The 26,345-nt window shown below is 37.1% G+C and overlaps 1 protein-coding gene and 1 pseudogene across 14 annotated transcripts in view; one reads left to right on the top strand and one right to left on the bottom strand.

Annotated features, from left to right (window-relative positions):
- Nucleotides 1–26,345, top strand: part of Nsd1 (nuclear receptor binding SET domain protein 1) — a 156,888-nt gene that overhangs the window by 32,102 nt on the left and 98,441 nt on the right. For 13 of the 14 annotated variants that reach the window (XM_040272116.2, XM_040272118.2, XM_005333164.4 and 10 more), the window contains one exon: nucleotides 23,816–23,951. In XM_040272116.2, the coding sequence (XP_040128050.1) occupies nucleotides 23,816–23,951 (136 nt within the window). Of the gene's footprint in view, nucleotides 1–17,313; nucleotides 17,377–23,815; nucleotides 23,952–26,345 lie in introns of those variants that run through there. The other variant, XM_078049318.1, reaches the window with a different exon arrangement.
- LOC144367714 (U6 spliceosomal RNA) lies at nucleotides 20,548–20,645 on the bottom strand (annotated as a pseudogene).

Raw genomic sequence — 26,345 nt, 5'->3', positions numbered from 1 at the left:
TATTTATTTGTATGTGGTGCTGAGAATCGAACCCAGTGCCGCACCCATACAAGGCAAGCACTATTCCACTGAGCTGTAACTCCAGCCCCAGATTTTTTTTTTTTTTTAAGGGTATTGTGAATGGAATTGTTTTCCTGATTTCATTCTCAGAAAATTATTGTTATATAGGAAACTTGATTTTTGTATGTTGATTTGATAAAGTCCTGCTTTGCTGGATTTGTTTTATTAGTTGTAGCAGTTTCCTGAGTTGATGGGGTTACAGGCATTTGCTACCATGTATCACCATGCCTGGCTATATTGTTGTTCTTTTTTTTTTTTTTTCCTGGTACTGGGAATTAAACCCAGGACCTTGTGCGGGCAAGGCAAGCACTCTACCAACTGAGCTGTATCCACAGGACTATAGGTTTTTTTTTTTTTTTTTTTTTTAAATAAGTTGTCAATGGACCTTCATTTTATTTATTGATACATGGTGCTGAGATTTGAACCCGGTGCCTCATACATGCTAGGTAAGCGCTCTGCCACTGAGCCATAATCCCAGCCCTATAGTGTTATTCTTGATCATGCTTTTAACCAGAGATGTTATTATGAACGATATGGGTAATTGTAGTTTTTATAATATCTTTGGGTGATCAACACTGTAAGTTGTATTTTTAATCATAAGTTATATTGTTAATTGAGGGTAAACAGATTACTTCCATTTGAGGAAATGCTTTGGAATAGTTTTAACTCCTTAGAAAGCTTTATTCTAGCTACTTGTGAGGCAGAGGCAGGAGAATCACAAGTTTGAGGCCAGTTTCAACCACTTAGCGATGCCCTAAGCAACTTAGTGAGACCCTGTCTCAAAAAATATAAAGGGCAGGGTATGTGGCTCAGCAGTTAAGTACCCTTGGGTTAAATCCATTGTACCAAAAAAAAAAAAAAATTGGCTTTATTCTGATATTTGCTTATAGCACTTCTGACACTATTTAACCAGGACCTAATAATGATATTGGGTTGGTATATCCATTTTATAAATAAGCTCAAAGGGAATTAACTGTGCTAGACACCCCCCCCCCCTTTTGTGGTACTGGGGATTTAACCTAGGTACCCTCTACCGCAGAGCTTCATCTGTGGCCCTTTTATTTTTTTATTTTTTATTTATTTATTTATTTTTTTTTAAAGGTGATTTTTTTTTTTTTTTAAGAGAGAGTGAGAGAGAGAGAGAGAGAGAATTTTTTTTAATATTTATTTTTTTAGTTCTCGGCAGACACAACATCTTTGGTATGTGGTGCTGAGGATCGAACCCGGGTCGCACGCATGCCAGGCGAGCGCGCTACTGCTTGAGCCACATCCCCAGCCCCCTTTTATTTTTTATTAATTTTATTTTGGTACTAGGGATTGAACCTAGGAGTGTTTAACCACAGAGCCACATCCCCAGCCCTTTTTTATTCTGAGGTAAGGTCTCACCAAGTTGCTTATGGCCTTGCTAAGTTGCTGAAGCTGACTTTGAACTTGTGGTCTTTCTGCCTCAGCCTCCCAAGCCATTGGCATTATAGGTGTTTGCCAATGTGTCCAGCTTTATTTTTTATTTTGAGATAGGGTTTCATTAAGTTAGGAATGCTGGCCTTGAACTTTCGATCCCCTTGACTCAGCCTCCCTAGTCTCTGGAATTATAGGCATGGGCACCATGCCCTGTTGATCACATATTCTTATTGTAGGCAATGAACACTGTCCTAGAGCCTTCACAAAGCATGGATTGTTCTCAATATTTGAAGGTTGGACTAATTGAATTGTTTAGTGCCTTACTTTTGCTGAGGCTGGCTTTGAACTCGCTATCTTGCCTGAGCTTACTGAGCCACTGGAATTATGGCTCCACTTCATCCGGCCCCTGTGTTCTTCTTGCTGAGGCAATTAACTGATTTGGAGGAGCCCTGAAGGGACTTCAGAGGCCTGGTAGAGGTGAGTCACTGAGAACCTGAAGTGGCATAGCTGATTAGATGGTCAAAATTTTCTTTGACTTAAAGTTAAATATTGGTTATTTGAAGTGGAAGATGTAAGAGAATTGCAAAAGTGCTCACCACTTCATTTTATTTGTTTTAGGCTAACAGTGTGCAGTAATTTATTATTTTGTGCCAGCCCCTTATGAATCCATCTTCTTTCTTTCCTTTCCTTCATTTTCTTCTCCCCTTCCTTCCTTCCTTTCTTTTTTTTTTAACTTTATTTATTTTTTTAATGTGGTGCTGAGGACCAAACCCAGTATCTCACAAGTGCTCTACCACTGAGCCACAAACCCAGCTCTCCCCTTCCTTCCTTTCATCGTTCTCTTCCCTTCCTTTCTCACTCTATTGAGGATCAAACCCTGGGCCTCGCACATGTTTGGTAATTGCTCTGCCACTCAACTGTATTCTCAGCCCTAGACATTTATTTTTTTATTTTTATTTTTTAAAAATATTTTTTAGTTGTAGTTGGACACAAAGATATTATACCTTTATTTTTTATTTATTTATATGTGGTGCTGAGAATCGAACCCAAGGCCTCACACATGCTAGGCAAGCGCTCTACCACTGAGCGCTTACCACACCCCCATCCCCTCTAGACATTTATTTTTAATCCTCACATTATTTCCATTTTTCAAATGAAGGATGGATTTGGAAGTTCAGAGAAGTTAAGTAACTTATCTGAATTTCCTATCACCAAGTACTAGAGTTAGGGTAAGGATTAATTCATGTGTAGTTCTGTACAAAATTACAGCATGCATTAAAATTCTTACAACCTGAGCTCTTCTGTTGTAGAAAGTGATGGGGGAATATAATATTAAGACAGGGGAGAGAGCATGGCTTCAGGAAAAGGCAATAACATAGAAGCCCAGATTTTTTTTTTTCTTTGTGTCAATCTCATTTTTTAAAAAAGCCAGATTTAAAAGGTTAATATGAGGGATGGCGTTGTGGCTCAGTGACAGAGCACTTGCCTAGAGGCACTGGGTTTGATCCTCAGCACCACATAAAAAGTAGAATAAATATTATGTCCAACTATACAACTATAAATAAATGGTTAATATGAGCAAAGGTTGCTGCTTTCTTTTTTCTTTCCTTTTTATTTTTTGGTAGTACTGTAAATTGAACCCTGGGCCCTCTGCATGCTTTTTGAGTGCTCTGCTACTTAGTTACCCCCAGTCTTGTGTCTTTATTTTAAGCATAAGGTAACTCTGGACTCCAGTTTAATATTATCCTTTGATTAAAAAAAGAAAAAAAAAAAAAGAAAACAAGAATAATACATGAATACATTGATGACCTGCTTTTTTTTTTTTTTTGATACCAGGGCTTGAACTCGGGGACACTTGACCGCTGAGCTATTTTGTATTGTAATGTATTTATTTATTTAATATTAATTTTTTTTTAGTTCTCGGCGGACAAAACATTTTTGTTGGTATGTGGTGCTGAGGATCGAACCTGGGCCGCACGCATGCCAGGCAAGCGCGCTACAGCTTGAGCCACATCCCCAGCCCCTATTTTGTATTGTATTTAGAGATAGGGTCTCACTGAATTGCTTAGTGCCTCACTTTTGCTGAGGCTGGCTTTGAACTCGCAACAGGTGTGTGCCACCATGCCTGGCATGACCTACCTTTTAACAACATTGTTCTCAGGTAAAGAAGTAGGGTGGGCACAGAAGCTTATGATGTGTTTATTTTGGAGGGAGCAGGGATACCTTATGTTTCTTGCGTCGTAGTGGAAAGGTGTTTCAACATCCTGTTGAAAGTATGTAGGCAGAATTCCTTGTTTAATAAATATATTTTGTCAAAGTTTATTGATATTAGTGAAATTAAAGTTTGAAATAGACTGCTGTTTTTTTTCTTTCTGTTTTATGATCTAGTGAAAAGCATAGGCATTAGTTGAACCAAGAGCCCTATTCAGCATTTAGCTGGCTCACTTCCTATTTCTTTTCTTTCTTTCTTTTTTTTTAATATTTTACCTTTATTTTGTTTAAAATTTTTTTATAATGATATAATTTTCAAAGGTCTAAATTAGAACTTCTTTTTTTGAGAGAGAGAGAGAAGAGAGAATTTTTAATATTTTTCAGTTTTCAGTGGACACAACATCTTTATTTTTATGTGGTGCTGAGGATCGAACCCAGTGCTCCGTGCATCCCAGGTGAGCGCGTTACTGCTTGAGCCACATCCCCAGCCCCTGTTTAATTTTTTTTTTTTTTTTAATGTGGTGCTGGGGATAATCCAGTGCCTCACATGTGCTAGGCAAGCACTCTACCATTGCCACAATCCCAGCCCTCACTTCCCATTTCTCAGCATTAGATTCTGTATCTGTGACAATGGGATAGCAATTGTCCTTCATTGTCACTGAATATTTCTAGCAGTTTTTTGAAGTTAGCTATCTAATAAATGCTTCCTTTTTTTTTGTCCTGTGAGTTAAACAACATTGAAATTGTATATAGTAAGTTGCCCCTTGCTGTGTTGAGGATCCTGCCTCTTGTTAGATTGTCTCCTAAATATACAGTTCTTTTTTTTTTTTTAAAGAGAGAGAGAGAGAGAAGAGAGAGAGAATTTTTAATATTAATTTTTTAGTTTTCGGCTGACACAACATCTTTGTTTGTATGTGGTGCTGAGGATCGAACCCAGGCCGCATGCATGCCAGGCGAGCGTGCTACCGCTTGAGCCACATCCCCAGCCCAAATATACAGTTCTTTACCCAGTGCTGTAATTTCTTTTTCTTTCTTTTTTTTTTTTTTTTAAAGAGAGAGAGAATTTCTTAATGTTTATTTTTTAGTTTTCGGTGGACACAGCACCTTTTGTTTGTATGTGGTGCTGAGGATGGAACCTGGGCCGCACGCATGCTAGGCGAGCGCGCTACCGCTTGAGCCACATCCCCAGCCCCTTCTTTTTCTTTTTTAAAATATATTTATTTTTACGTGGTGCTGAGGATCGAACCCAGTGCCTCGCACACTCAGTGCCTCACATGTACGAGGAAAGCACTGTACTGTTGAGCTATAACCGCAGCCCCCAGTGCTATAATTTATTTTTAACATTGACTGTTGTTTTTTTTGTGGTACTGGGAATTGATCTCAGGGGCACTCAACCATTGAGCCACATCCCCAGTCCAATTTTGTATTTTATTTAGAGACAGGGTCTCACTGAGTTGCTTATCGCCTCTCTAAGTTGCTATAGCTGGCTTTGAACTTTGGATCATCCTGCCTTGCCTCCTGAACAGCTGGGATTACAAGCATAAGCCACCTCGCCCTGCCTTGACTGTTCTTACAGTGCATCCATGGAGCTTTTTAAACTTTACCTAATTTACAAACTATCCCTTCCCAGATTTAGTGACTCTGAATTTCCAGTTTGGTCAGTGGGGCAGGGGAGATAATTGGGCATCTATTAACATTTGTTATTTTATGAAACTTCTCAGATGATTCGGTTGTTTAGTCAGGGTTGAAAATCATTGACCTACTTTTTCTAGCACATAGAAACAAATTCATATAAGGCACAGAATAAAGCAGAACTCAGGAAGAATATGCCTGTGCTTTAGCTAGCAATTTCAGAACAATGAAAGGTTATGTGAGAATTATTTGGAGCATAGAAGGTTCTCAGACTTTGAGGAAAAAAAACATGGGCAGGAAGGAAGACTATGCAGAATAAAAGTGGTTTATGTCAGAATTATTTCCTTTTTTTTTTTTGTACTTGGGATTGAACCAGGTGTTTTACCACTGAGCTAGATCCCCAGCCCTTTTTATTTTGAGAAGGGTCTCCCTGAGTTGCTGAGGCTGGACTCAAACTTGGGCACCTTCTGATAATTGGGATTCTGTGTGTGTACCACTGTACTCAACTCATCAGGAATATTTGGTATTTAATTTTTTATTGTAGACAAAATGCCTGTGGTCAGTGTTAGGAAATGTCCCACAGATTAGAGTCTAAGGAGGTCCCTGAACTATCGTTTGAGTCATTAATTTTCAGTGTAACGTAAAGGTACAATTGCATACCACAGTTTCTTTTATTGCCTCAAGCTCAGAAGAGATAGTTCTTCCTATCTTTTAACTTTCCTGAGAGGTTATGGTATAGGTCTGTTCACTTCCCTGCTTTTCTTTTGTCCTTTTTCAAGTCTGTTGAGATATCTATTCTTTGATTTATTGTCCAGGTTTTCTCTTTGATCTGTTATTCCTGGGATCTCCCCAATAATCAAGGGGCATTTCTTTTTTTTTTAAAATATTTTATTTCTTAGTTTTTGGCAGACACAACATCTTTGTATGTGGTGCTGAGGCTCGAACCCAGGCTACACGCATGCCAGATGGGCGCACTACCGCTTGAGCCACATCCCCAGCCCCAAGGGGCATTTCTTATTCATCCAGTACCAATAAACTTTTACTCAATTATGTTTAGTCCTTACATTGCTGCAAGCTAAAATTGTAACAATCAGAGATCATCATGTATTTAACCACTCTTGCTAGAATTTGACCAACTGGATTCCTAGGTCCTTCTTCTCTCTGTAAATGGTAATTGAATTTTATGCAGTTTAACCCGTAGACAGGGCTTGTGGGATTTAGCTCATTTCCTTTGTTATCTGGTTGGAATGGTAAATTAGAAGTTTAAATGTCTGCTTCTAATCTGCTTTTTGCTAAAGGGCCTCAAATCTCTGACAAGGTTATTCTCAACTGCTTTCCTCATCTGTGAAGATCCAATAAGGGCTGGGATCGTGGCCCAGTGGTAGAGCACTCACCTAGCCTGGGTGGGGCCCTTGTTGGATCCTCAGCACCACATAACCTAAAAAATAAATATTAAAAAAAACATCAGAAAAAAATCTGTGTTGCTACCTCACATGGTTGTGGTTTGTTCGTTGTTTTTATTATTTTTTTGGTACTGGGTATAGAATCTAGGTGCTCTCTACCACTGAGGTACATCCCCAGCCCTTTTTTAAGTTTTGAGACAGGGTTTTGCTGAGTTGTTCAGGCTGACCTCAAACTCGAGATTCTCCTGCCTCAGCCTCTCACATTGCTGGGATTATAGGCATGCATCACCACACCTAGGTTACCTGTTTTTTTTTGAGCTACAGGTGATGTAATGAACGTTAAAAGAGCATTGACAATTAGAAACATATATAGCTAGGCATGGTGGCACATGCCTGAAATCCTGGCTACTCAGGAGGCTGAACCAGGAGAATTATATGTTCAAAGCTAGGGTGGGCAACTTGGCAAAACCCTGTCTCAAAGTAAAAATCTAAGATGGCAGGGAATGTAGATCAGTGGTAAAGCACCTCTGGGTTTGAATCCCCAGTACCATAAATGAGAAAGAAATAAGACATGTTTATTAGATTATGTGGTTATAAGCAAAATAGGGGAGTAATACTTTTTTTGTAGTAAGTAGTAGTTTTCTTTATTACATCTTAAATTTGAAAATTTCCTTTGCAATTTTGAGTTGAACTGAAATCACAATTCTTGTATAAGAATTATTGTAATTACCAGCTGAAAATACTACTTTTCATATTAGGTTATGAATAATCTTAGAGCATATTTACCATTTGTCAATACAGATTTTAATACAAAGCAATATTGTCCTGTTTTTACAGGTAAAGCACAATCTTAGGTGAAGTAACTTTTTCCAAAATTTCACAGGTGGTTAAGGGCAGAGTAGGAATTTAGCCTGTGAATTTTCTGTACATCACAAAGATTCTGTTCAAACTCATATAGAAAGTATGCTCTAGTATGTAGTTCCTCATTTAATTTAAGCAAATGTAATGGGACAAATTAAAAAAGGACTGATGATTTACAAATGTATGGCAGTAGGTGGATATTTATCTTACTCTGATTGTCCCACTGTCTTAGACAAGTTATTTGTTATCTCTGCCTCTCATATTCTTGAGAAGTTACCCTCAGGGATGAAATTTTTCTTTGATAAGTTATAATGTAAATCTTTTTAGGTTTAAGCTGCTCTTAAAAGGAAGCTGGGCGTGGTGTTGCACACCTATGATCCTAGTGGCTTGGGAGGCTGAAGCAGGAGGATTGGGAGTTCAAAGCCATCCTCAGCAATGGTGAGGCAGTAAAGCAACTCAGTGAAACCTTGTCTCTAAATAAAAATACAAAATAGGGCTGAGGACGTGGCTCAGTGGTTGAGAGCCCCTGAGTTCAGTCCCTCTCGCACCTCCCCAACCCCTCAAAAAGGAGATGACCTGCATCCATATTTTGGGCTTGATAATTTAATTTTTAATTAATTTTTAAATTAATTTATTTAGATACTGTGCATATCTTTTTTTTTTTGTACTAGGGTTTGAACTCTAGGGTGCTTAACCACTGCCCCACATCTCCAGTGTGTTTTTGTTTATTTATTTTTTGAGATAGAATCTTGCTAAGTTACTTAGGGCCTCACTGAGTTGCAGAGGCTGGCTTTGAACTTACTATCCTCTTGCCTCAGCCTTCTGAACTGCTGGGATTGTAGGCATGTGCCACTGTTCCTGGCTGTGCCTATTATTTGTTGTAATAGTTTCCTAAATAAAAATGATCTTTAATAGTAGGAGTAAGAGGTATTATCTCTGAGGTCATTAACATGAAAAATAGCAAATCACTATCAGAAGGGTAAGATGGCTATGGTTGAGGTAGTTTGAAAAAGAGTCTGTTTAACCCATTTCTAGAAGGAAGGATGGAGAAATATTTAGACACGGTATCATGAATGCATAGGGTAAACAGACAAGAGAAATGGAATATGAAAGGATATGTATTGTAAATTATACTTTGATCAGATTTTAGTATGCATAAAAGAAGTATGTGGGAAATTACCTGAGGGCCAGTTTATAAAGGGCCTTGAATGTTGCTTGTATAAGTGGTATATACTTGTAGGATGGTATCTGAAACAGGAGGATTGCAAGTTTGAGACAAAGAGCTGCTTAGGTAGAATGCTCCTATGTTCAATTTCAGTAATGTAAAAATACACATATACATACATGCATAAATAAAAGGGACTAGGGATATATTTCAGTGGTAGTTTGCTTGAAGTGCTGGATTTAATCCCCTGTACGATGAAAAAACTTTAAATGAAAGCAGTAGCATTGGAATTGTGATAATTTAGGATGAATTGAGACCTTAGAATGAGTGTGTGTTTGGGGCTCTGACTAGGACTTAAATTATTTCAGGGTAAGAATAAGGGGTGAGGGGGCTGGGGATGTGGCTCAAGCGGTAGCGCGCTCGCCTAGCATGCGTGCGGCCCGGGTTCGATCCTCAGCAGCACCACATACCAACAAAGATGTTGTGTCCGCCTAGAACTAAGAAAAAATAAATAAATGTTAAAATTCTCTCTCTCTGTCCCCCTCTCTCTCTCACTCTCTCCTTAAAAAAAAAAAAAAAAAAAAAAGGGGGTGAGTTGTTATTGTTATTACTATTTTTGTAGTGCTGTAGATCAAACTCATGCCAGGTGAGCACTATCCCACTGAAACATATCTCTAGATCTTGTAAATTTAAAAAATTTTGCTGTTGGAAATAGATGTGTTTTTGTTGGACCCATTGTTTGAACCCTTAACCACTGAGCCACATTCCTTTTCCTCTTTTTTTATTTTTTATTTTGAGACAGGTTCTCATGAAGTTATCTAGGGCCTCACTAAGTTGTTGAAGCTGAACTCAATCTTGTGATTGAGGTCCTCCTGCCACGGCCTCCTCAGTAGCTGGGATTACAGGTGTGTGCCCCCACGTCTGGCAGAAGTAGATGTTTGACAGTTGGTCCTGTGACTGTGATAACCATAAAGTAGATGGACAATGAAGTGTCCACTTGAATTACTTTATTTTAAAATTAGTTTTAGTCGGGTGTGGTGGTGCAGGCCTGTTATCCCAGTTACACAGGAGACTGAGGCAAGAGGATCGACTCAAGGCCTGCCTTAACAATGAAGTGAGGCTCTAAGCAATTTAGTTAGACCCTCTCTTGGAAAAAAAATGGTCCAGCTCTCCACTCTAAAAATTATTTTTAGGTTGGTTGCTTAGAATTTCAATATTTTTCTTTAAACAGTGATAAATGGTAGTTAAATATTTATACTGTTGTGAAGTGGTTTTTGTTGTTTTTTTTTTTGTTTGTTTGTTTTTATTAGAGAATCTTGGGCTGAGATTGTAGTTCAGTGGTAGAGTACTTGCCTAGCATGTGTGAGGCACTGGAAATGTGTAATATATCAGTTCTCAGTACTGCATATAAATAAATAAATAAATAAAATAAAGGTTAGTCAACAACCAAAAAACATATATTAAAAGAAAGAAAGAAAAAAAAAGAGTCTTGCTCTGTTGCCTATTCTGGTCTGGAAAGCCGGGGTTCAAGCATTCCTCTTGTCTCAGCTTCCTGAATGGTTGAGATTACTGGTGTAAGCCGCCATCATCACTAGCTTATTTTTTCCTCCTATCTTGTTCTTATTGTAATTGAAATAATGTATAGTTGCCAACAAATATAGTGAACAATAATATTAGAGCAGCTGTTATTTTTGAGTTATTACTATGTGTCAGGCCTTTTTTTAACAGTTGTGTGAAGTGTGACTCCAGAGAGCCTATGCTTTTAACTTAAACAATACTGTACCACAAAATAGTGGCTTAATACTAATAGTTAAGATCAGAGTGAAATGGAACATTTGAATGTTGCTCCTTTGGGATGAATAAGGCTTGAGTAGAGAGGAGGAAGAGAGATGCTTCTAATTTCAGGTTTTGAGTGAAATAGATGCAAGCTAACACTATGGTATTTAACACTTTACAGCTATTGGCACTTTAAGTACTAAGGTGTTTGCGTATTAACTCATCAACACTTCCAATATCTGATTAACTCATCAGTACTTCCAATATCACTGAGAAGTAGGTCCTACTTCATTATCATTTTATAGATGATATAAATGGATATAGAGACATTTTCAGATTTTTTGATGAGAATTTGGAGGATGATAGTGCTGATTTGTTTGGTGCATTTTATGAACTATTAGTAGGAATTTTTGCCCTGTTGGATTTCTCTGCATACATTTTGGCCTACGGAGCTAGTATGTGTTTAATTTCCTTAGAAATCTTATGCAGTATTCATTTATGAAAAACTCCATTAATTCAGACACTTAAATTGTTAAAAGGGTGAATTCTTTGTTATGAATTTTTTGTCAGTATAAAAATGGACCTGAAACATAAGTGTGTTCAGTGTAGGAATATTACAAAGTCTAGACAAGCCAAAAATTTATTTGACAAACCAGGCTTGCTTGCAGCATGTCTGTAATCCCAGATGGAGGCAGGAGAATCCAAAGTTCAAGTCTAGACTGGGCAACTTAGTGACACCCTGTTTACAAGTAAAATTTTAAAATAAAATGCTGGCCTAGTCTATACCAGGTTCTGGATTCAATATCCAGTCAGTTCTGTACGGATTAAAAAAAGTTTTATGACAACATTCAGAGATTCAGTTATTGTTGTGAATTTTATCCTTCTAGAGTTTTCTGTATGTAAATTCTTATGTGAAAATGTATGTCTTGGGGCTGGGGTTGTGGCTCAGTGGTAGAGCCTCGTCTAACACGTATGAGGTTCAGGGTTCAGTCCTCAGCACCACATAAAAATAAATAAATAAAATAAAGGTATTGTGTCCAACTATGACTAAAAAAAAATTAAAAAAAAAAAAAGAAAATGTATGTCTTTATACAATTTGGGTTTATAGTATATATGTATATATTTTTTTTGTACCAGGGAACTTGACCACTGAGCCACATCCCTAGCCCTATTTTGTATTGTGTTTAGAGACAGGGTCTCATTGAGTTGCTTAGTGCCTCACTAAGTTGCTGAGGCTGGCTTTGAACTCGTCTCAACCTCCCAAGCAACTGGGATTACAGGTGTGTGCCATTGCGCCAGGCTATAATATGTTTTTTGTAAACTTTTTTGTATTTTGTGTATATGTGTGTTGTATAAAATTTGAGTATAAATTCGCACATTCTTACATATTGATATTATATAATTTATTTAACCAAGTCCCTCTTCAACATCTAGATCATTTCTTGGCTTTTAAAAATGAGATGAAAGGTCTGAGAGTATAGTTCAGTGTTTGTGAGACTCTGGGTTCCATTCCCAGCACTGCACCTCCCTCATCCCTGGCAAAAGTGGTGAGAAGTAGGCATACTTAAAAGTACTGCTTTTTTGAACTATGCCAGTTACTTCAGTCAGTGCCTTCCTCTTGGGCTCAAGAAAAGTTTGCTGGCAAACCAGCATTGTATTGACAACTCTAGAGAACAGCATTAGTGACTTCATGTGAATAGACTTTTTAAGCTTTAGTTAGTTGTTCTTCACAATGGGAATATTTGAATTTCCAAAAAGTTTGGGGAGGTGGGAGTTAGTTTAAATATTGTAGAAATTTTTTTTAAATATAGATAGAGTTCTTTTTATTATTCTGATTAGTTGTACATGACAATAGAATGCACTTCAATTCATAGTACACAAATGGAGCACAATTTTTCTTCTGGTTGTATGCAAAATAGTCACATCATACCTGGGATGATGATGCCTGTTTCATTTCACCATCTTTTCTACCCCCATACCACGCCCCCCTTGCCCAATCTGACGTTCCTCCATTCATGCCTCCCACCCCATTATGGATTAGCATCCACTTATTAGAGAAAACATTCAGCTTTAGGTTTTTTGGGATTGACTTACTTTGCTTAATTAGAATGATATTCTCCAACTCTGTCCATTTACCTGCAAATGCCATAATTTTATTATTTTTAAATGCTGAGTAATGTTTCATTGCATGTGTATACACACACACACCCCCACACCCACCCCACAGTTTCTTTATCCATTCCTCTGTTGAAGGACATCTTAGATTGGTTGCACAGCTGTTGTGAATTGTGCTGCTGTAAACATTGATTGGGGTGTGTCACTGTAGTATGCTGTTTTTAAGTCTTTTGGGTATAGACCCAGGAGTGGGATAGCTGGGTCAAATGATGATTCCATTCCAAGTTTTCTAAGGAATCTCCATACTGCTTTCCAGATTGTTTACACCAATTTGCAGTCCCATCAGAAATGTAAGAGTGTGTCTTTTCCCTCACAATCTCGCCAACACCTATTGATGCTTATATTCTTGATAACTGCCATTTTAACTGGCATGAGATGAAATCTTAGAGTAGTTTTGATTTGCGTTTCTCTGATTACTAGAGATGTTGAACATTTTTCATATATTTGTTGATCGATCATATATCTTCTGCTAATAAGTGTCTGTTCAGTTCCTTAGTCCATTTATTGATTGGGTTATTTGTTTTTTTTGATGTTAAGTTTTTTGAGTGCTTTATGTATCCTGGAGATTAGTGCTCTATCTGATGTGAGTGTGGTAAAAATTTGCTCCCATTCTGTAGGCTTTCTCTTCACCTCATTGATTGTTTCTTTTGCTGAGAAGAAGCTTTTAGTTTGAATCTGTCCCATTTGTTGATTCTTGATTGTATTACTTGTGCTTTAGGAGTCTTATTAAGGAAGTTGGGGCCTAATCTGATATGATGAAATTTTGGGCCCACTTTTTCTTCTATTAGACACAAGGTCTCTGGTCTAATTCCTATGTCCTTGATCTACTTTGAGTTGATTTTTGTGCATGGTGAAAAAAGGGGTTTAATTTCATTTTGCTGCATATAGATTTCTAATTTTAGGATTCTGGGGCTGGGATTTCTAATTTTAGAAAATTCTGGGGCTGGGATTGTACTCAGTGGTGGAGCACTGGCTTAGCATGTATGTGAGGCACTGGGTTTGATTCTCAGCACCACATATAAATAAGTAAAATAAAGGTCCATCAACAACTAAAAATAGATGTATTTTTTTTTTTTTTAAAGGAAAGTCTGATTTAGCAGATCTGAAAGAGTATATTCTGGGAATTAGATTGGTACAACCATGAAAAACATTTTTAGTAGAGTCTGGTTTGAACTGTGACTTTAGGTGTTTTGGTACTCTATTGTGAATCAGGGGAGAGCAAATTAATTTTTGTCTTAATTTTCTTATCTGCAGAATGGAAAAGATTGCCTTCCTAGCCCTATACTCAGAAACTGAAATGAGGTCATGAGATAAAATTATTGCATGTTAAGTGTTCAACACAATATCTGCTTTTTATTGTGCCCAAATGTAGCTTGCTAAATCACTGTACTTAGTGTAGTTATTTTACTTAGCTCAATGTGTGATTTGGTTGAGATGAACATTTTTGATTTTAATGGAATATTGTATGTATGTTGCTATTTTGTTTTTTTCTTTGTTTTTATGGAGAAATCTATGAAAGTTGAAGACTCTAGAATGATTTTAAAGCATTTAACACCTGCTTAATGAATGTTTGTGTTAAAAATTGCTGGAAATGGGCTGGGGATGTGGCTCAAGTGGTAGCGCGCTCACCTGGCATGCATGCGGCCGGATTTGATCCTCAGCACCACATACAAACAAAGATGTTGTGTCCGCTGAAAACTAAAAAAAAATAAATATTAAAAAAACTCTCTCTCTCTTTAAAAAACAACAACAACAACAACAACAACAAAAAACAATTTTAAAAAGCACCACATACAAAGATGTTGTGTCTGTGGAAAACTAAAAAATAAATATTAAGGGCTGGGGATGTGGCTCAAGCGGTAGCGCGCTCGCCTAGTGTGCGCCCAGGTTCGATCCTTAGCACCACATACAAACGAAGATGTTGTGTCCTACGAGAACTAAGAAAAAATAAATAAATGTTAAAATTCTCTCTCCCTCTGCCCCCTCTCTCTCACTCTCTCTAAAATAAATAAATAAATAAACAAATAAATAAATAAATATTAAAAAATTCTCTCTCTCAAAAAAAAATTGCTGGAAATGTCACAGTCACAAACCATTAGAAGTGGATTTGTTTTTATATGTGCTTGGAAAGATTGAAATGAAACCTAACAGAGGTTTAAGAGAGTTTTGTTTTTTATTTGTTTTGGTAGTGCTGGAGATTGAGCCCATGGTTTCACATGTGCTAAGCAAGTGCTCTGCCACTGGCTGCATTCCCAAATTGAGTAATATTGATTAGTGAGCTTTCTATAATGTAGGGTTACTTCAAACTTGATAGCATACTTGGGTGACTGAACTGTATTTCCTGCCCTCATGATGAATAATTGTTTGGGAAAGAAACACTTTTAAAATATAAACACTTTTATATTTTACAGTAGTGAAATATTTATTTTGAATGGTGAGAGTTCTGCCATCAGGGTGTCTAGGAGAATAATTCTTTTTTTTTTTTTTTTTTAAAGATAGAGTACTTAACTTTTTTTTTTAATTTTTTTTTTTAAGAGAGAGGGAGAGAGGAGAAAGAGAATTTCAATATTTATTTTTCAGTTATTGGCGGACACAACATCTTTGTTTGTATGTGGTGCTGAGGATCGAACACGGGCTGCACGCACACCAGGTGAGCGCGCTACCGCTTGAGCCACGTTTCCAGCCCTGTCTAGGAGAATAATTCTTAATCTGAAGGATGCATAGTGAAGTGCAGTTAAATAGCCTTTGAGTTAATTTTTTTTTTTCAGTACTAAGGATTAAATCCAGGGGTACTATACCACTGGACTATATCCCAGCTCTTTTTATTTTGAGACGGTGTGTCACTAAGTTGCCAAGTCTGACCACAAACTTGGGATCCTCCTATTTTAGCTTTAGTTGCTTGGATTTTAGACAGGTGCCACCACATCTGACTGGTGACTAAATTTTGATATTCTGTCTCCATCTGTTAGCCATCTTAGAAGTCAAGACATTTATTGTGAATGTATTTAATGTCTCGTTTATCTTTTTAAAGACAAGAGTTTTGTGGACAAAGGTCCTTACACTTTTTGATAGATGTTTCAGTGGATATAGTAAGGCTTCTAATTCTGCTCCTTTAGGAAATGATTGATTGTTGTTTATTTTGGTTCATTTAGATGTTATTTTATTGGACACAATTTTTTTTTAGAAAATGGTCGCATTTCTAAAGGCAGTTGATACTTTGTCCTTGTAGTTTAGAGACTGGTGGAATAGATGAATAGATAATTCAGTGTAATGATGAGGTAAGAGGCATTGAGTAAGCCAGCTTGGTTGTACATGTTTTGATGCCACCAACTTGGGAGGCTGAGGCAGGAGGATTGCTTGCCAAGCAAACTTAGAAAAACTCTCTTGGGGCTGGGGATATAGTTCAGTTGGTAGAGTGCTTGCTGTGCATGCACAAGGCCTTGGTTCAATCCCTAGCACCACACACACTCCCCCCCCCTCCAAAAAAAAAAGTGTAGAGTATAGGGAAGAGGCACTTGATCAAAGAAATGATGAGAAGGCTTCTCTGAGGGTACCTGGGAGTAATAAAGGAATGCTAAGTGGAGAGGGTATGGAAAAATAACAACTGCAACCTATAAGAGGGAGCTGTGGACAGTGTAGTATAAATCTTTTGTGGTAGAGAATGGTGAAATACAAGATTGAAAAGAGAAATAGTACCTAGGACTAGTCTCTATTATTTTTTTTGCAAAGCAGGCAAATAATTTTTTTTCTCTATATTTGGGGGGTGGTGGGTGGATGGGGGAGGTGGTACTGGGTAGGCAAGAGTTCTACCACTGAGCTACATCTTCAGCACCCCCCCCCCCCCAGCGTGGGTGGCAGGGCGGGGATGGTTCTCACCAAATAGCCCAAGCTGGCCTTCAACTTTTCCTCCTTCTGTCTGAGCCTCCAGAGTAATTGGAATTACAGGTGAATGCCACTTTGCCTGATGCCTTTTTGTAGTGCTAGGAATTGAGCTCAAGGCCTCTTACATTCTAAGCATATGCTCTACTGCTGCGTTGCATCTCAATCTGCTAAGCTTTTCTTGACTGTTATTATCTTTTAAAGATTATCCTGAGAAATTTGTTACTAATGATAAAGCTAGTCGGTTTCCTTCCCCAAGAATTGTCCCCCTTTCACCTTAGCAATTATAGTATTTTCTTTGTTTTTCTCTTCCATTAGTTCCTTGAGGACATGTTTGTTCCAGCCTCTGTTAGTTCTGTGCCTCTCTGCATGTCTATAAAATGCTTTGAATATAAAGGAAAGCATTTTCCTTGAAAATAAATGGTTAATATATATAAAAAATTAGTGTTTTCTATAAATGTCCTCCCTAAGAATAATTATTGTTTTCCACTTAGCAAACAGCATATATTTGAGTGAAAGTGTGATCTGATTACTATTGTTAATCTAGTCAGCAAATTTTACCATAGCATATAGTGTATTACTACTATATGACACTCTAGGGTGGCATAGGTAAGATAATGGTCTCTACTGTCAATTGACAGTAAGGTTCTGTGGTATTATTTTATTTATTTTTTTTAGAATTTTTAACATTTATTTTTCAGTTCTCGGCGGACACAACATCTTTGTTGGTATGTGGTGCTGAGGATCGAACCCGGGGCCGCACACATGCAGGCGAGCACGCTACCGCTTGAGCCACATCCCCAGCCCCCTGGGGTATTATTAATACATTGTACCCTAATCATGGTGACTTGGCAGGCTGGTGCAGGAATATTTGAGGCCATCCTAGGCAACTTAGTGGGACTCTGTTTCAAATGAAAAATATAAAAATGGGTTGGAGGTGTAGCTCAGTGGTAGACCCCCTCTGGGTTTAGTTCCTAGTGTGGAAAAATAAATCAAAAGAAAAAAAAAAATCACATCCTTAAGTTGACTAGAGGTGCAGCAGGCAAAATTTAAAAACCTGTTTGGCGTGTGTGTGTGTGTGTGTGTGTGTGTGTATGTGTGTGTGTCTCTCTCTGTGTGTGTGTGTGTGTGTGTGTCTATTATCATGGTGCTGGGGGTGGAACCATGGTCTATTCATGGATAGGCAAACACTCTACCACTGAGCTATACCCATAGTCCTCCTTATATATTTTTATTTAACTTATTGTATAAATCACACGATTAAAGAAAGTTTTGAAAGAAGGAAAAAAATCATGACCCCAACACTTTTTTTTTTTTCCGAATGATACTGGGGATGGAACCTAGGACCTTGTACATTACTAGGCATGTTCTGTGTCCCTGAGCTACATACATTCTCAATCCTTTTTACTTTATTTTATTTTATTTTATTTTAAAGAGAGAGAGAGTAGAGAAAGAGAGAATTTTTTAAAATATTTATTTTTTTTTAGTCATCGGTGGACACAACATCTTTGTTTGTATGTGGTGCTGAGGATCGAACCCGGGCCGCACGCATGCCAGGCGAGCATGCTACCGCTTGAGCCACATCCCCAGCCCCTTTTTACTTTATTTTGAGACAAGTTCTAAGTTGCTTAGGCTGGCCCGGAACTTGTCATCCTCCTGCCTCAGTCTCCTGAGTTAAAGGTTTGGTTTTTTTTCCCCCCTTAATTTCTGGCTTCTCATAATAGTTTTGTTTTTGTTTTTCCCTTGCACTATTGGCTGGGGATTGAACCTAGGGGCACTCTACCACTGAATAATGTTGCCAGCCTTTTTACTTTGAGACAGGGTCTCCTTATTTGCAGAGGCTGACCTGAAACTTGGGATGCTCCTGCCTCAGCCTCTCCTAAGTTGCCCAGCTTCTCATCATAGTTTTTTATTGACAATTGGTATATACCAGCATGTTGTTCTAACTTTATTTAGCCATATTTCTGTTATTTCAACTTTGTTGTTGTTGTTCTGGGGATTGAATCAGGGGCACTTTACTACTGAACCACATCCTCAGCCCTTTTTATTTTTTATGTTGAGATAGGATCTCATTAAATGGCTTAGGATTTTGTCAAGTTGATTAAGGCTGGATTTGAACTTGTTATCCTCTTGCCTTGCCTCAGCCACCCAAGCTGCTGGGATTACAGGTGTGGGCCACTGCACCTGGTGAAATTTTTTTTTTTTAAACTGGGGATGTAACTGAGGGGTGCTCTACCACCAAGCTATGTTTTTTTTTGGATACAGGGTCTCATAAATTGCCAAGGCTAGCCTCCAACTTGTGATCCACTTGCCTCAGTCTCCCTAGTTGCTGAGGTTACAGGTCTGCACACAACCTACTGGACAATTTAAAATATTTTGGTCCTCCCTAAACATATGTAGATTTTACAATACTTTAGCTCATTTAACCCTTTCCAATGTGGAGCATGGTGAGTTTTAATTCTTTCTTGTTATAAACTGTAATAGAACCTTATTAATTTTTTGGGGGGTGGTAACCACAGCTTGAACTCAGGGACTTTTAATGACTGAACCAAATCCCCAGACCTTTTTTTACATTTTATTTTTAGACAGAGTTTTGCTAAGTTTCTAAGGATAGCTTTGAACTTGAGGTCCTCCTGTCTCAGCCCCCCCAGCCTCTGTGATTATAGGTGTGCACTACTGCACCTGATCTGAAGCATGTCTTTTAGAAGTTTTCTTTATGATTGTCTCTTGGTGGATAGCTCCTAGTTTTGTTGTCTGAAACCATATTTAGCTCTGTTTCTTTGTATTTTTGCAGGGTAAAGAATTTTATGTTAGAATGTGTATTTAAAATCGATTCTGCCTAATCTCTGCCTTTTATTTAAGTTGGGGATTGAATCCAGGGACACTTTACCACTGAGGTACGTCCCCAGTCTTTTTTTTTTTAATATTTTTTTGGGTTGTCAATGAACCTTTATTTATTTATATCCAGTGCTGAGAATCGAATCCAGTGCCTCACATATCAGGCAAGTGTTCTGCCACTGAGCTAGAACCCCAGCCCCTGCCCCCAGTCCTTTTTATTTTTTTATTTTGAGGCAGGGTCTTCTGAGTTGCCGAGGGTCTCACTAAATTGCCAAGGCTGGCCTCAAACTCTGTGATCCTCTTGTATCATCTTCCTAAATTGCTGGGATTATAGGTGTTCCCTACTACACCCATCGAATCTGTATACATTTTGAATAACTAGTGTAGTGATAAGGTAGGATTGATGTCTCCCACTTTGTTGTGTTTAGTATAAATTTTAGGGATTCTTTTTTTGTTTGATGCTGAGAATTAAATCTATGTCATAGTATATGCTGGGCAAGTGCTCTACAACCAAGCTACATCCCCAGCACCTGAAGTTATTCTTAGGTAGTTTCAACTAGTTTCTAAAATTATAGCTCAGTGGCACACACCTGTAATCCCAGGCAGAACTTGGGACTCTGAGACTCTGAGCCGGGAGTCTTGCAAGTTCAAGGTTGGTCTTAGCAATTTAGCAAGGCCCTAAGCAATTTAGGGAGACCCTGTCTGAAAATAAAAAGGACTGGAAATTTGACACAGTGGTAAAGTCTTTTTTCATTAAATCCCCCAGTACCCAAAACAACAGAAGCTCTCTAAAAGACATGTTTTTTTCTTTATTGCTTTTGTCTTTTTATGAAGACTTAATTTTATGGGTATTCTTAGTAACTTAAATGACACTCTAGTCCATGTATTTGCAAGAAGTTCTGTTAGCTAAGACTCTAGTGCTTACCCCCACTCCCCAAGTCTTATATCACTATATATATATTTAGAAGGGTTTTTCAAATGTTTCACATATTTATTACCAAGCCAACCAAAACTAGCACTACAATACCTTTGTAACTAAAGAAAGCTCATATTCCCAGTTAAATATTTTCAACTGTCCAGATAGTTGTGACATTTTCATCTTGATGCCACAAGATGATCACAACCTTGATACAGTATAAATGTGTGAAAAATATGGAGCTCTGCACAAATTGGTATGTCATTCTTTTGCAGGGGTCTTTTCTGTATAGTCCCAGTTTTAGTATATGTGCTGCCGAATTGAGCACAAGCAAGTTATTTTAAAAGACAGTGTATTGGGCTATGACCAGCTGTTTTTAAATATTGAGCTTTTAACTAAGTTTCCATTATGTCCCAGAGCAAGTTAGTTCTTAAGAACTAACCACTCACTGTGTGTTAACATTCAATTAATATTAACATAGAAGCCAATTAAATGGCTCAGGCTTGGAATTCCAGAGATCAGGAGGCTGAGGCAGGAGTATTATGAATTCAAAGCCAGCCTCAGCAATTTAGTGAGGCCTTGTCTCTAAATAAAATATAGAAAGGGCTGGGAATGTTGTTCAGTGGTTAAGCACCCTTGGGTTCAATCCCTGGTTCCAGAAGAAAAAGAGAAAAAAAAAAAAAAGAAAGATATTTCCTCAGAGCCCATTCCTTCTGAGGAGTGATTGTGCATTTGTTTTGTACTTTTGCCTTCATGTCTTACTGTCTTAGTTAAGTGTTCTTTGGCTTGTGTGCTGTACTTCCTTTATCTTTACCTCATCTCGGGGCTATGCTTGCCTGTCATTGTTTCAAAGTTTTCCTTGCTTGTAAGGACACAGTTACATTGGATTAGAGTCTCCCTTAAGGATCTTTATCTTGATCATCCAGAAAGACTGAGTTTCCTAATCAGTTCCCATTCACAAGCATGGGGGTGGGGATCAAACACAGTGCTATTTTATTTGGTCATTGTGGTATTATTAATGTAGAATGAGAAAAAAAATCAGTATTTCAGTTTTGTGAAAATCTTTATCTGTGGAATCACCAATTTAATGAAGCAGTATTTTGTTCCTGTTTCTCAGTGGCTTTATTATTATAATTTTGGTACCAGGGATTGAACCCAGGAGTATCTAAACACTGAGCTACATCCCCAACCAGTTTTTATTTTTTATTTTTGAGACGGAGTCTCCCTAAGTTGCTTAGGGCCTTGCTAAACTGCTGAGGCTAGCCTTGAATTTAGGATTCTCTGGGATAACTGATATACAGCACTCTGCCTGTTTTTTCGATAATTATTATAGCTTCCACAGTAGTTTATAAATATAGAGCCACATAAAAAATATAAAGTTTGTATGTAACTTTGTATTACATTTTCAGTGTCATGAGTTCATCTGTACTTACATATTGTGTAGTTTTCATATCAAACCACTTTAAATATTTTTTTCATCTGTTCTTTTATCTTGAGTTAAAATACTAGGAGTTGAACTGTTATTTTTATTTCATGGTTCATGGTAGATTAAATTTCCCATTTTTATGCATAGCAAACTGAAGCTGAATTAAACCGATTTATTTAAGGTGGCATAATTTGTGATAAAGTCAGAAGAAAACATTCATTGCTGCTTTGTGTGATTGTGTGATTTTGGCTACTGGCTTGACCTGATAACCACTCAGTTTTTCTTCTCTATTGGACACATGTGTTTTATGGCTGTACTTCTAATTATATAGTGTAATACTTTTATAGTAGTTGTAGAGGGGAAGATGGAATTAATACCATGTTCTAGATTGATTATGGTGCATATATGTGTATATATTATAATAAAGTTAGAGAGTAGAGTAGTTATAGTGGGGTTTATTGTTATTGGATGATATGGTAGGGCTTCAGGCTTTGAGCTGTGGAATTGAACTGGCCAAAGTTGAATCCTGGGACTGCTACTAAATAAATGTTATAATAGGGAATATGGTAAATAGGGTAATAATATTCTTTACCTGTAAAGATGAACTGGCTGCTTGACACAATAAATATCAATAAGCTTTAGTTAACTTTAAGTCATTTAGGACTTGAATAAACAAGTTCCATATTGTTCAATAACTGAAAATTATATTTAACCACACATCAAATTATGTCAAATTCATAGGGACCTAGTCAGGTAGTAGGTTTTTTTTTTTTTGTTTTTTTTTTTTTTTTGTATTTGGACACAGTGCCTTTATTTTATTAATTTATTTTTTTGTGTTGCTGAGAATTGAACCCAACGCTTTGCATGTGGTAGGCTGAGCCACAACCCCAGCCCCCCCCAGTAGTTTTTAATATAGGTAAATAAAATATTTGTTTTCCCATTTAGTATCCCCCCCATTTATTTTTTATTTTAAGGTTTTAAGTCAATAAGTTTTTTTTTTTTTTTTTTTTAGTTGTAGCTGGACAGAATACCTTTATTTTTACGTGGTTGTTTAAGGATTGAGCTTAGTCAGTGCCTCATGTGCTAGGCAGTCCTCTACCACTGACCTACAACCCCAGCTCCAAGTCAAGAAGTTTTGAAGTTATGTTTTTCTGAACTGATAATGTTAACAAATGGACCTTTAATCCCCCCCCCAACCCGTATTCCAGGTTGAATTTAAGCATGATTTATCACTGAGCTACATCCCCAGTTCTTTTTTATTTAATTTATAAGCCTCCTGCCTCAGCCTCCTGAGCTGTTGGGATTACAGTATCACGCCATTGCCCAGGGCTTCCTCAGAACTTTTTAAAAGAAAATGAGATGTAGTTTCTGTGGGGCATAATGGGACATTCCTATAATTCCAGTGATTTGGGATACCATGGCAGGAGGATTCAAGGTTTGGGGCCAGCCTGGCAATTTAGAGACTGCCTCATAATAAAAGGGCTGGGGGTATAACTCAGTGGTAAAATACCTTTGGTTTCAACAGCTAGTACTGAAAATAGAAAAAAAGTAGTTCCTGTCTAATTTTCTTGTACTTCTGTAGTATACAGGCAGAACTAATCATAGTATTTCCAATGAGATTTAACTTCTATGAGTATTTAGAAGTATCCTAAAACATTCTATGAGATTTTGTGTAGAGTCTTAGCTTTTATTTATTTAAGGTACTGGGGATTGAACCCTGGGGCACTTAACCACTTAGTAAGACACATCCTCAGCCCTTCCCCTCCTTCCCAAAGCCACTGTGCCTGGCCTATTTCAGTTTTTTGTTCTAAATCAAAACAGCTTAATTTTAAGTCTATAAATAGAGTTGTTTAGTAAACCAAATATAAATTGAGAATTTGACTGTGAAAGGGCTATATTGTGAATAAATATGGCAAAGTAAGTTAGTTTTATTTTGTCATTGTTACCTGGCCCAGGTGGTTTCGTTTGAAATTTTTTAGGTGTTGCCTATTTTGAAGGTTAATAGTAAGATGATAATACTGTCTCAGAAGGTTTTGATTTTTACTGATGATCTATGTTTTCTCTATTTAAAGTGTCAACCCAAGAAAAAGTCTACACCACTGAAGTATGAAGTTGGAGATCTCATTTGGGCAAAATTCAAGAGACGCCCATGGTGGCCCTGCAGGATTTGTTCTGATCCATTGATTAACACACACTCAAAAATGAAAGGTAATAACTTGGTAGTTGATCTATAGGGTAATATACATGATGGAATTATGAGTTGCAATTGCCTTTAGTATAACCCAGTTTTTTTTTTAAAGAGAGGGAGAGGAGAGAAAGAATTTTAATATTTATTTTTTAGTTTTCGGTGGACACAACATCTTTGTTTGTATGTGGTGCTGAGGATCGAACCCGGGTTGCACGCATGCCAGGCCAGCGTGCCACTGCTTGAGCCACATCCCCAGCCCGGATATAACCCAGTTTTTGTTATCTTTAGCAAGACTCCACTTATTCTTTTGAGAATTTTATGAATTAATTGTTATTAATTTATTTTATCTTGTTAAAAGTTTGTTTTTCAAGGCTGAACGTTCTCTCTGATATGCAGATGCTAATACAGTAAGGGGCGAGATGGGAAGAATAGAAATTCCTTGGATTAGATGAAGGGAATGGGAAAAAATAGTAGAATGAATTGGATATAACTTTCCAATGTTCATATATGAATACATAACCAGAATAAATCCATATCATGTACATCCAAAAGAATGGGAAGTTATACTTTATATATGTATAATATATCAAAATACATTCTATTCTATTTTAATTATACATGACAATGTATAAAAAGAACAAATTAAAACTAGAAAAAATTGCTAAAGAGAAAACCTGAGTTTGTAAAGAATTTGAAAGTAAACATTTAAGTATAAAGAGATAATTTTGAGATATATATACCATGTGGTGGGAGTTTTGGTGACATTTTTTCTTTTTAATTTTTGTACCATGAACATGTACTTAACAAAGTTTGTTAAACTAATCTAATAATTATTAAACCTAAAGTGTGCCTTAAATATAGGCTTCAATAAACCAGTTTGTTTTGCCGCAAGATTTAAAAATCCTCATTCTATCTATAGATACTAGTAAAATGTTAGAGTATTTACCTACAATTTACATTGTCAAGAATAATTTTTCAGGGATGGGGTTGTGGCTTAGGGGCAGAGTGCTCTCCTAGCACGTGCAAGGCCCTGGGTTCCATCCTTAGCCCCACATATAAATAAATAAACAAACAAACAAACAAATTAATTAATTAATTAATTAATTAATTGTGTCCGACTACAACTTAGAAAAATCATTCCTTTTTTTTTTTTAATGTTTCAATTTTGGTTTTCAATTTTGATAATTTCAAAGCCGAAACCAGTATAAATAATGTTTATAAGATGTTTTAAAGTTTAAAATCTTGGAGTAGTTCCTTTAATTACTATACATCGTTTTTTTTACTTGGTTCCTCTACTTGAATGTGAGGTACTTTAATCTTTAAATTGCTGTAAAGATCGGGGTTGAAACTTTGATTTTTTTTTTTTTTTTTTTGGTGGGGTATACTAGTGGGGATTTTTGGTGTACTTGGGGGCACTCAAACTATGAGCCACAGCCCTATCCCAAGTTTGTATTTTATTTAGAGACCAGGTCTCATTTAATTGCTTAGTGCCTCACTTTTGCTGAGGCTGGGTTTTTGTTTATTTTTAAACAAAATTTTTGTAGTTGTAAATGCCTCTATTTTTTTTTATTTGTTTATTTTTATGGTGTGCTAAGATTGAACCCAGTGCCTCACATGTCCTAGACAAGCACTCTGCCACTATGCTATAGCCCTAGTCCCTGAGGCTGGTTTTGAACTCATGATCCTCCTGCCTTAGCCTCCCGAGCTGCTGGGATTACAAGAGTAGGTCACTGTGTCTGGCTATTGAAACTCAATCTTAAGGCCTTTTTTTTTTTCTGTTAAGATTATTTGTGATTTTATTTTATTTTTAAAATAATGTTATTATATTTTTCTATTTCTTTATTTTTTTTGTGGTGCTGAGGATAAACCCAGTGCCTCACACATGCTAGGCAAGCATTCTACAAACCCAGCTCCGATTTTATTGTTTTTAAAATATGAATTTAGGGGTTGAGGTTGTAGCTCAGTGGTGTAGAGCTTTTGCCTAGCATGTGTGTGGCATTGGGTTAGATTATCAGCACCACATGTAAATAAATAAAGATCCATCAACAACTAAAAATTTTTAAAAATATGGACTTACGGGGATGGAGTTGTAACTCAGTGGTAGAGCACTTGCCTCACAAGTGTGAGGCGCTAGGTTCGATCCTAGTACCACATAAAAACAAAGGCATTGAGTCCATATACAACTAAAGAAGTTTAAAAAAATGAACTTAGATTAATTAATTAATTTTTATTTTGATAACAGTGTCTTGCTATGTTGCTTATATTCTCAGTAAGTTGCTGAGGCTGGTTTTGAACATGCAATCCTCCTGCCTCAGACTCCCCAAGTCTTTGGGATTATAGGAGTACATCACTGTGCCCATCTAAAATTCAGATATTGAATAGGTGTTATTTTAAAACAAAAGAAAACAAAACAC

Source organism: Ictidomys tridecemlineatus, chromosome 1, assembly GCF_052094955.1.
Source record: "Ictidomys tridecemlineatus isolate mIctTri1 chromosome 1, mIctTri1.hap1, whole genome shotgun sequence".
In the NCBI taxonomy this organism is placed as follows: Eukaryota; Metazoa; Chordata; class Mammalia; order Rodentia; family Sciuridae; genus Ictidomys; species Ictidomys tridecemlineatus.
The sequence above is the reverse complement of the archived record's forward strand: the minus strand, read 5'-3'. Positions and strand labels throughout refer to the sequence as shown.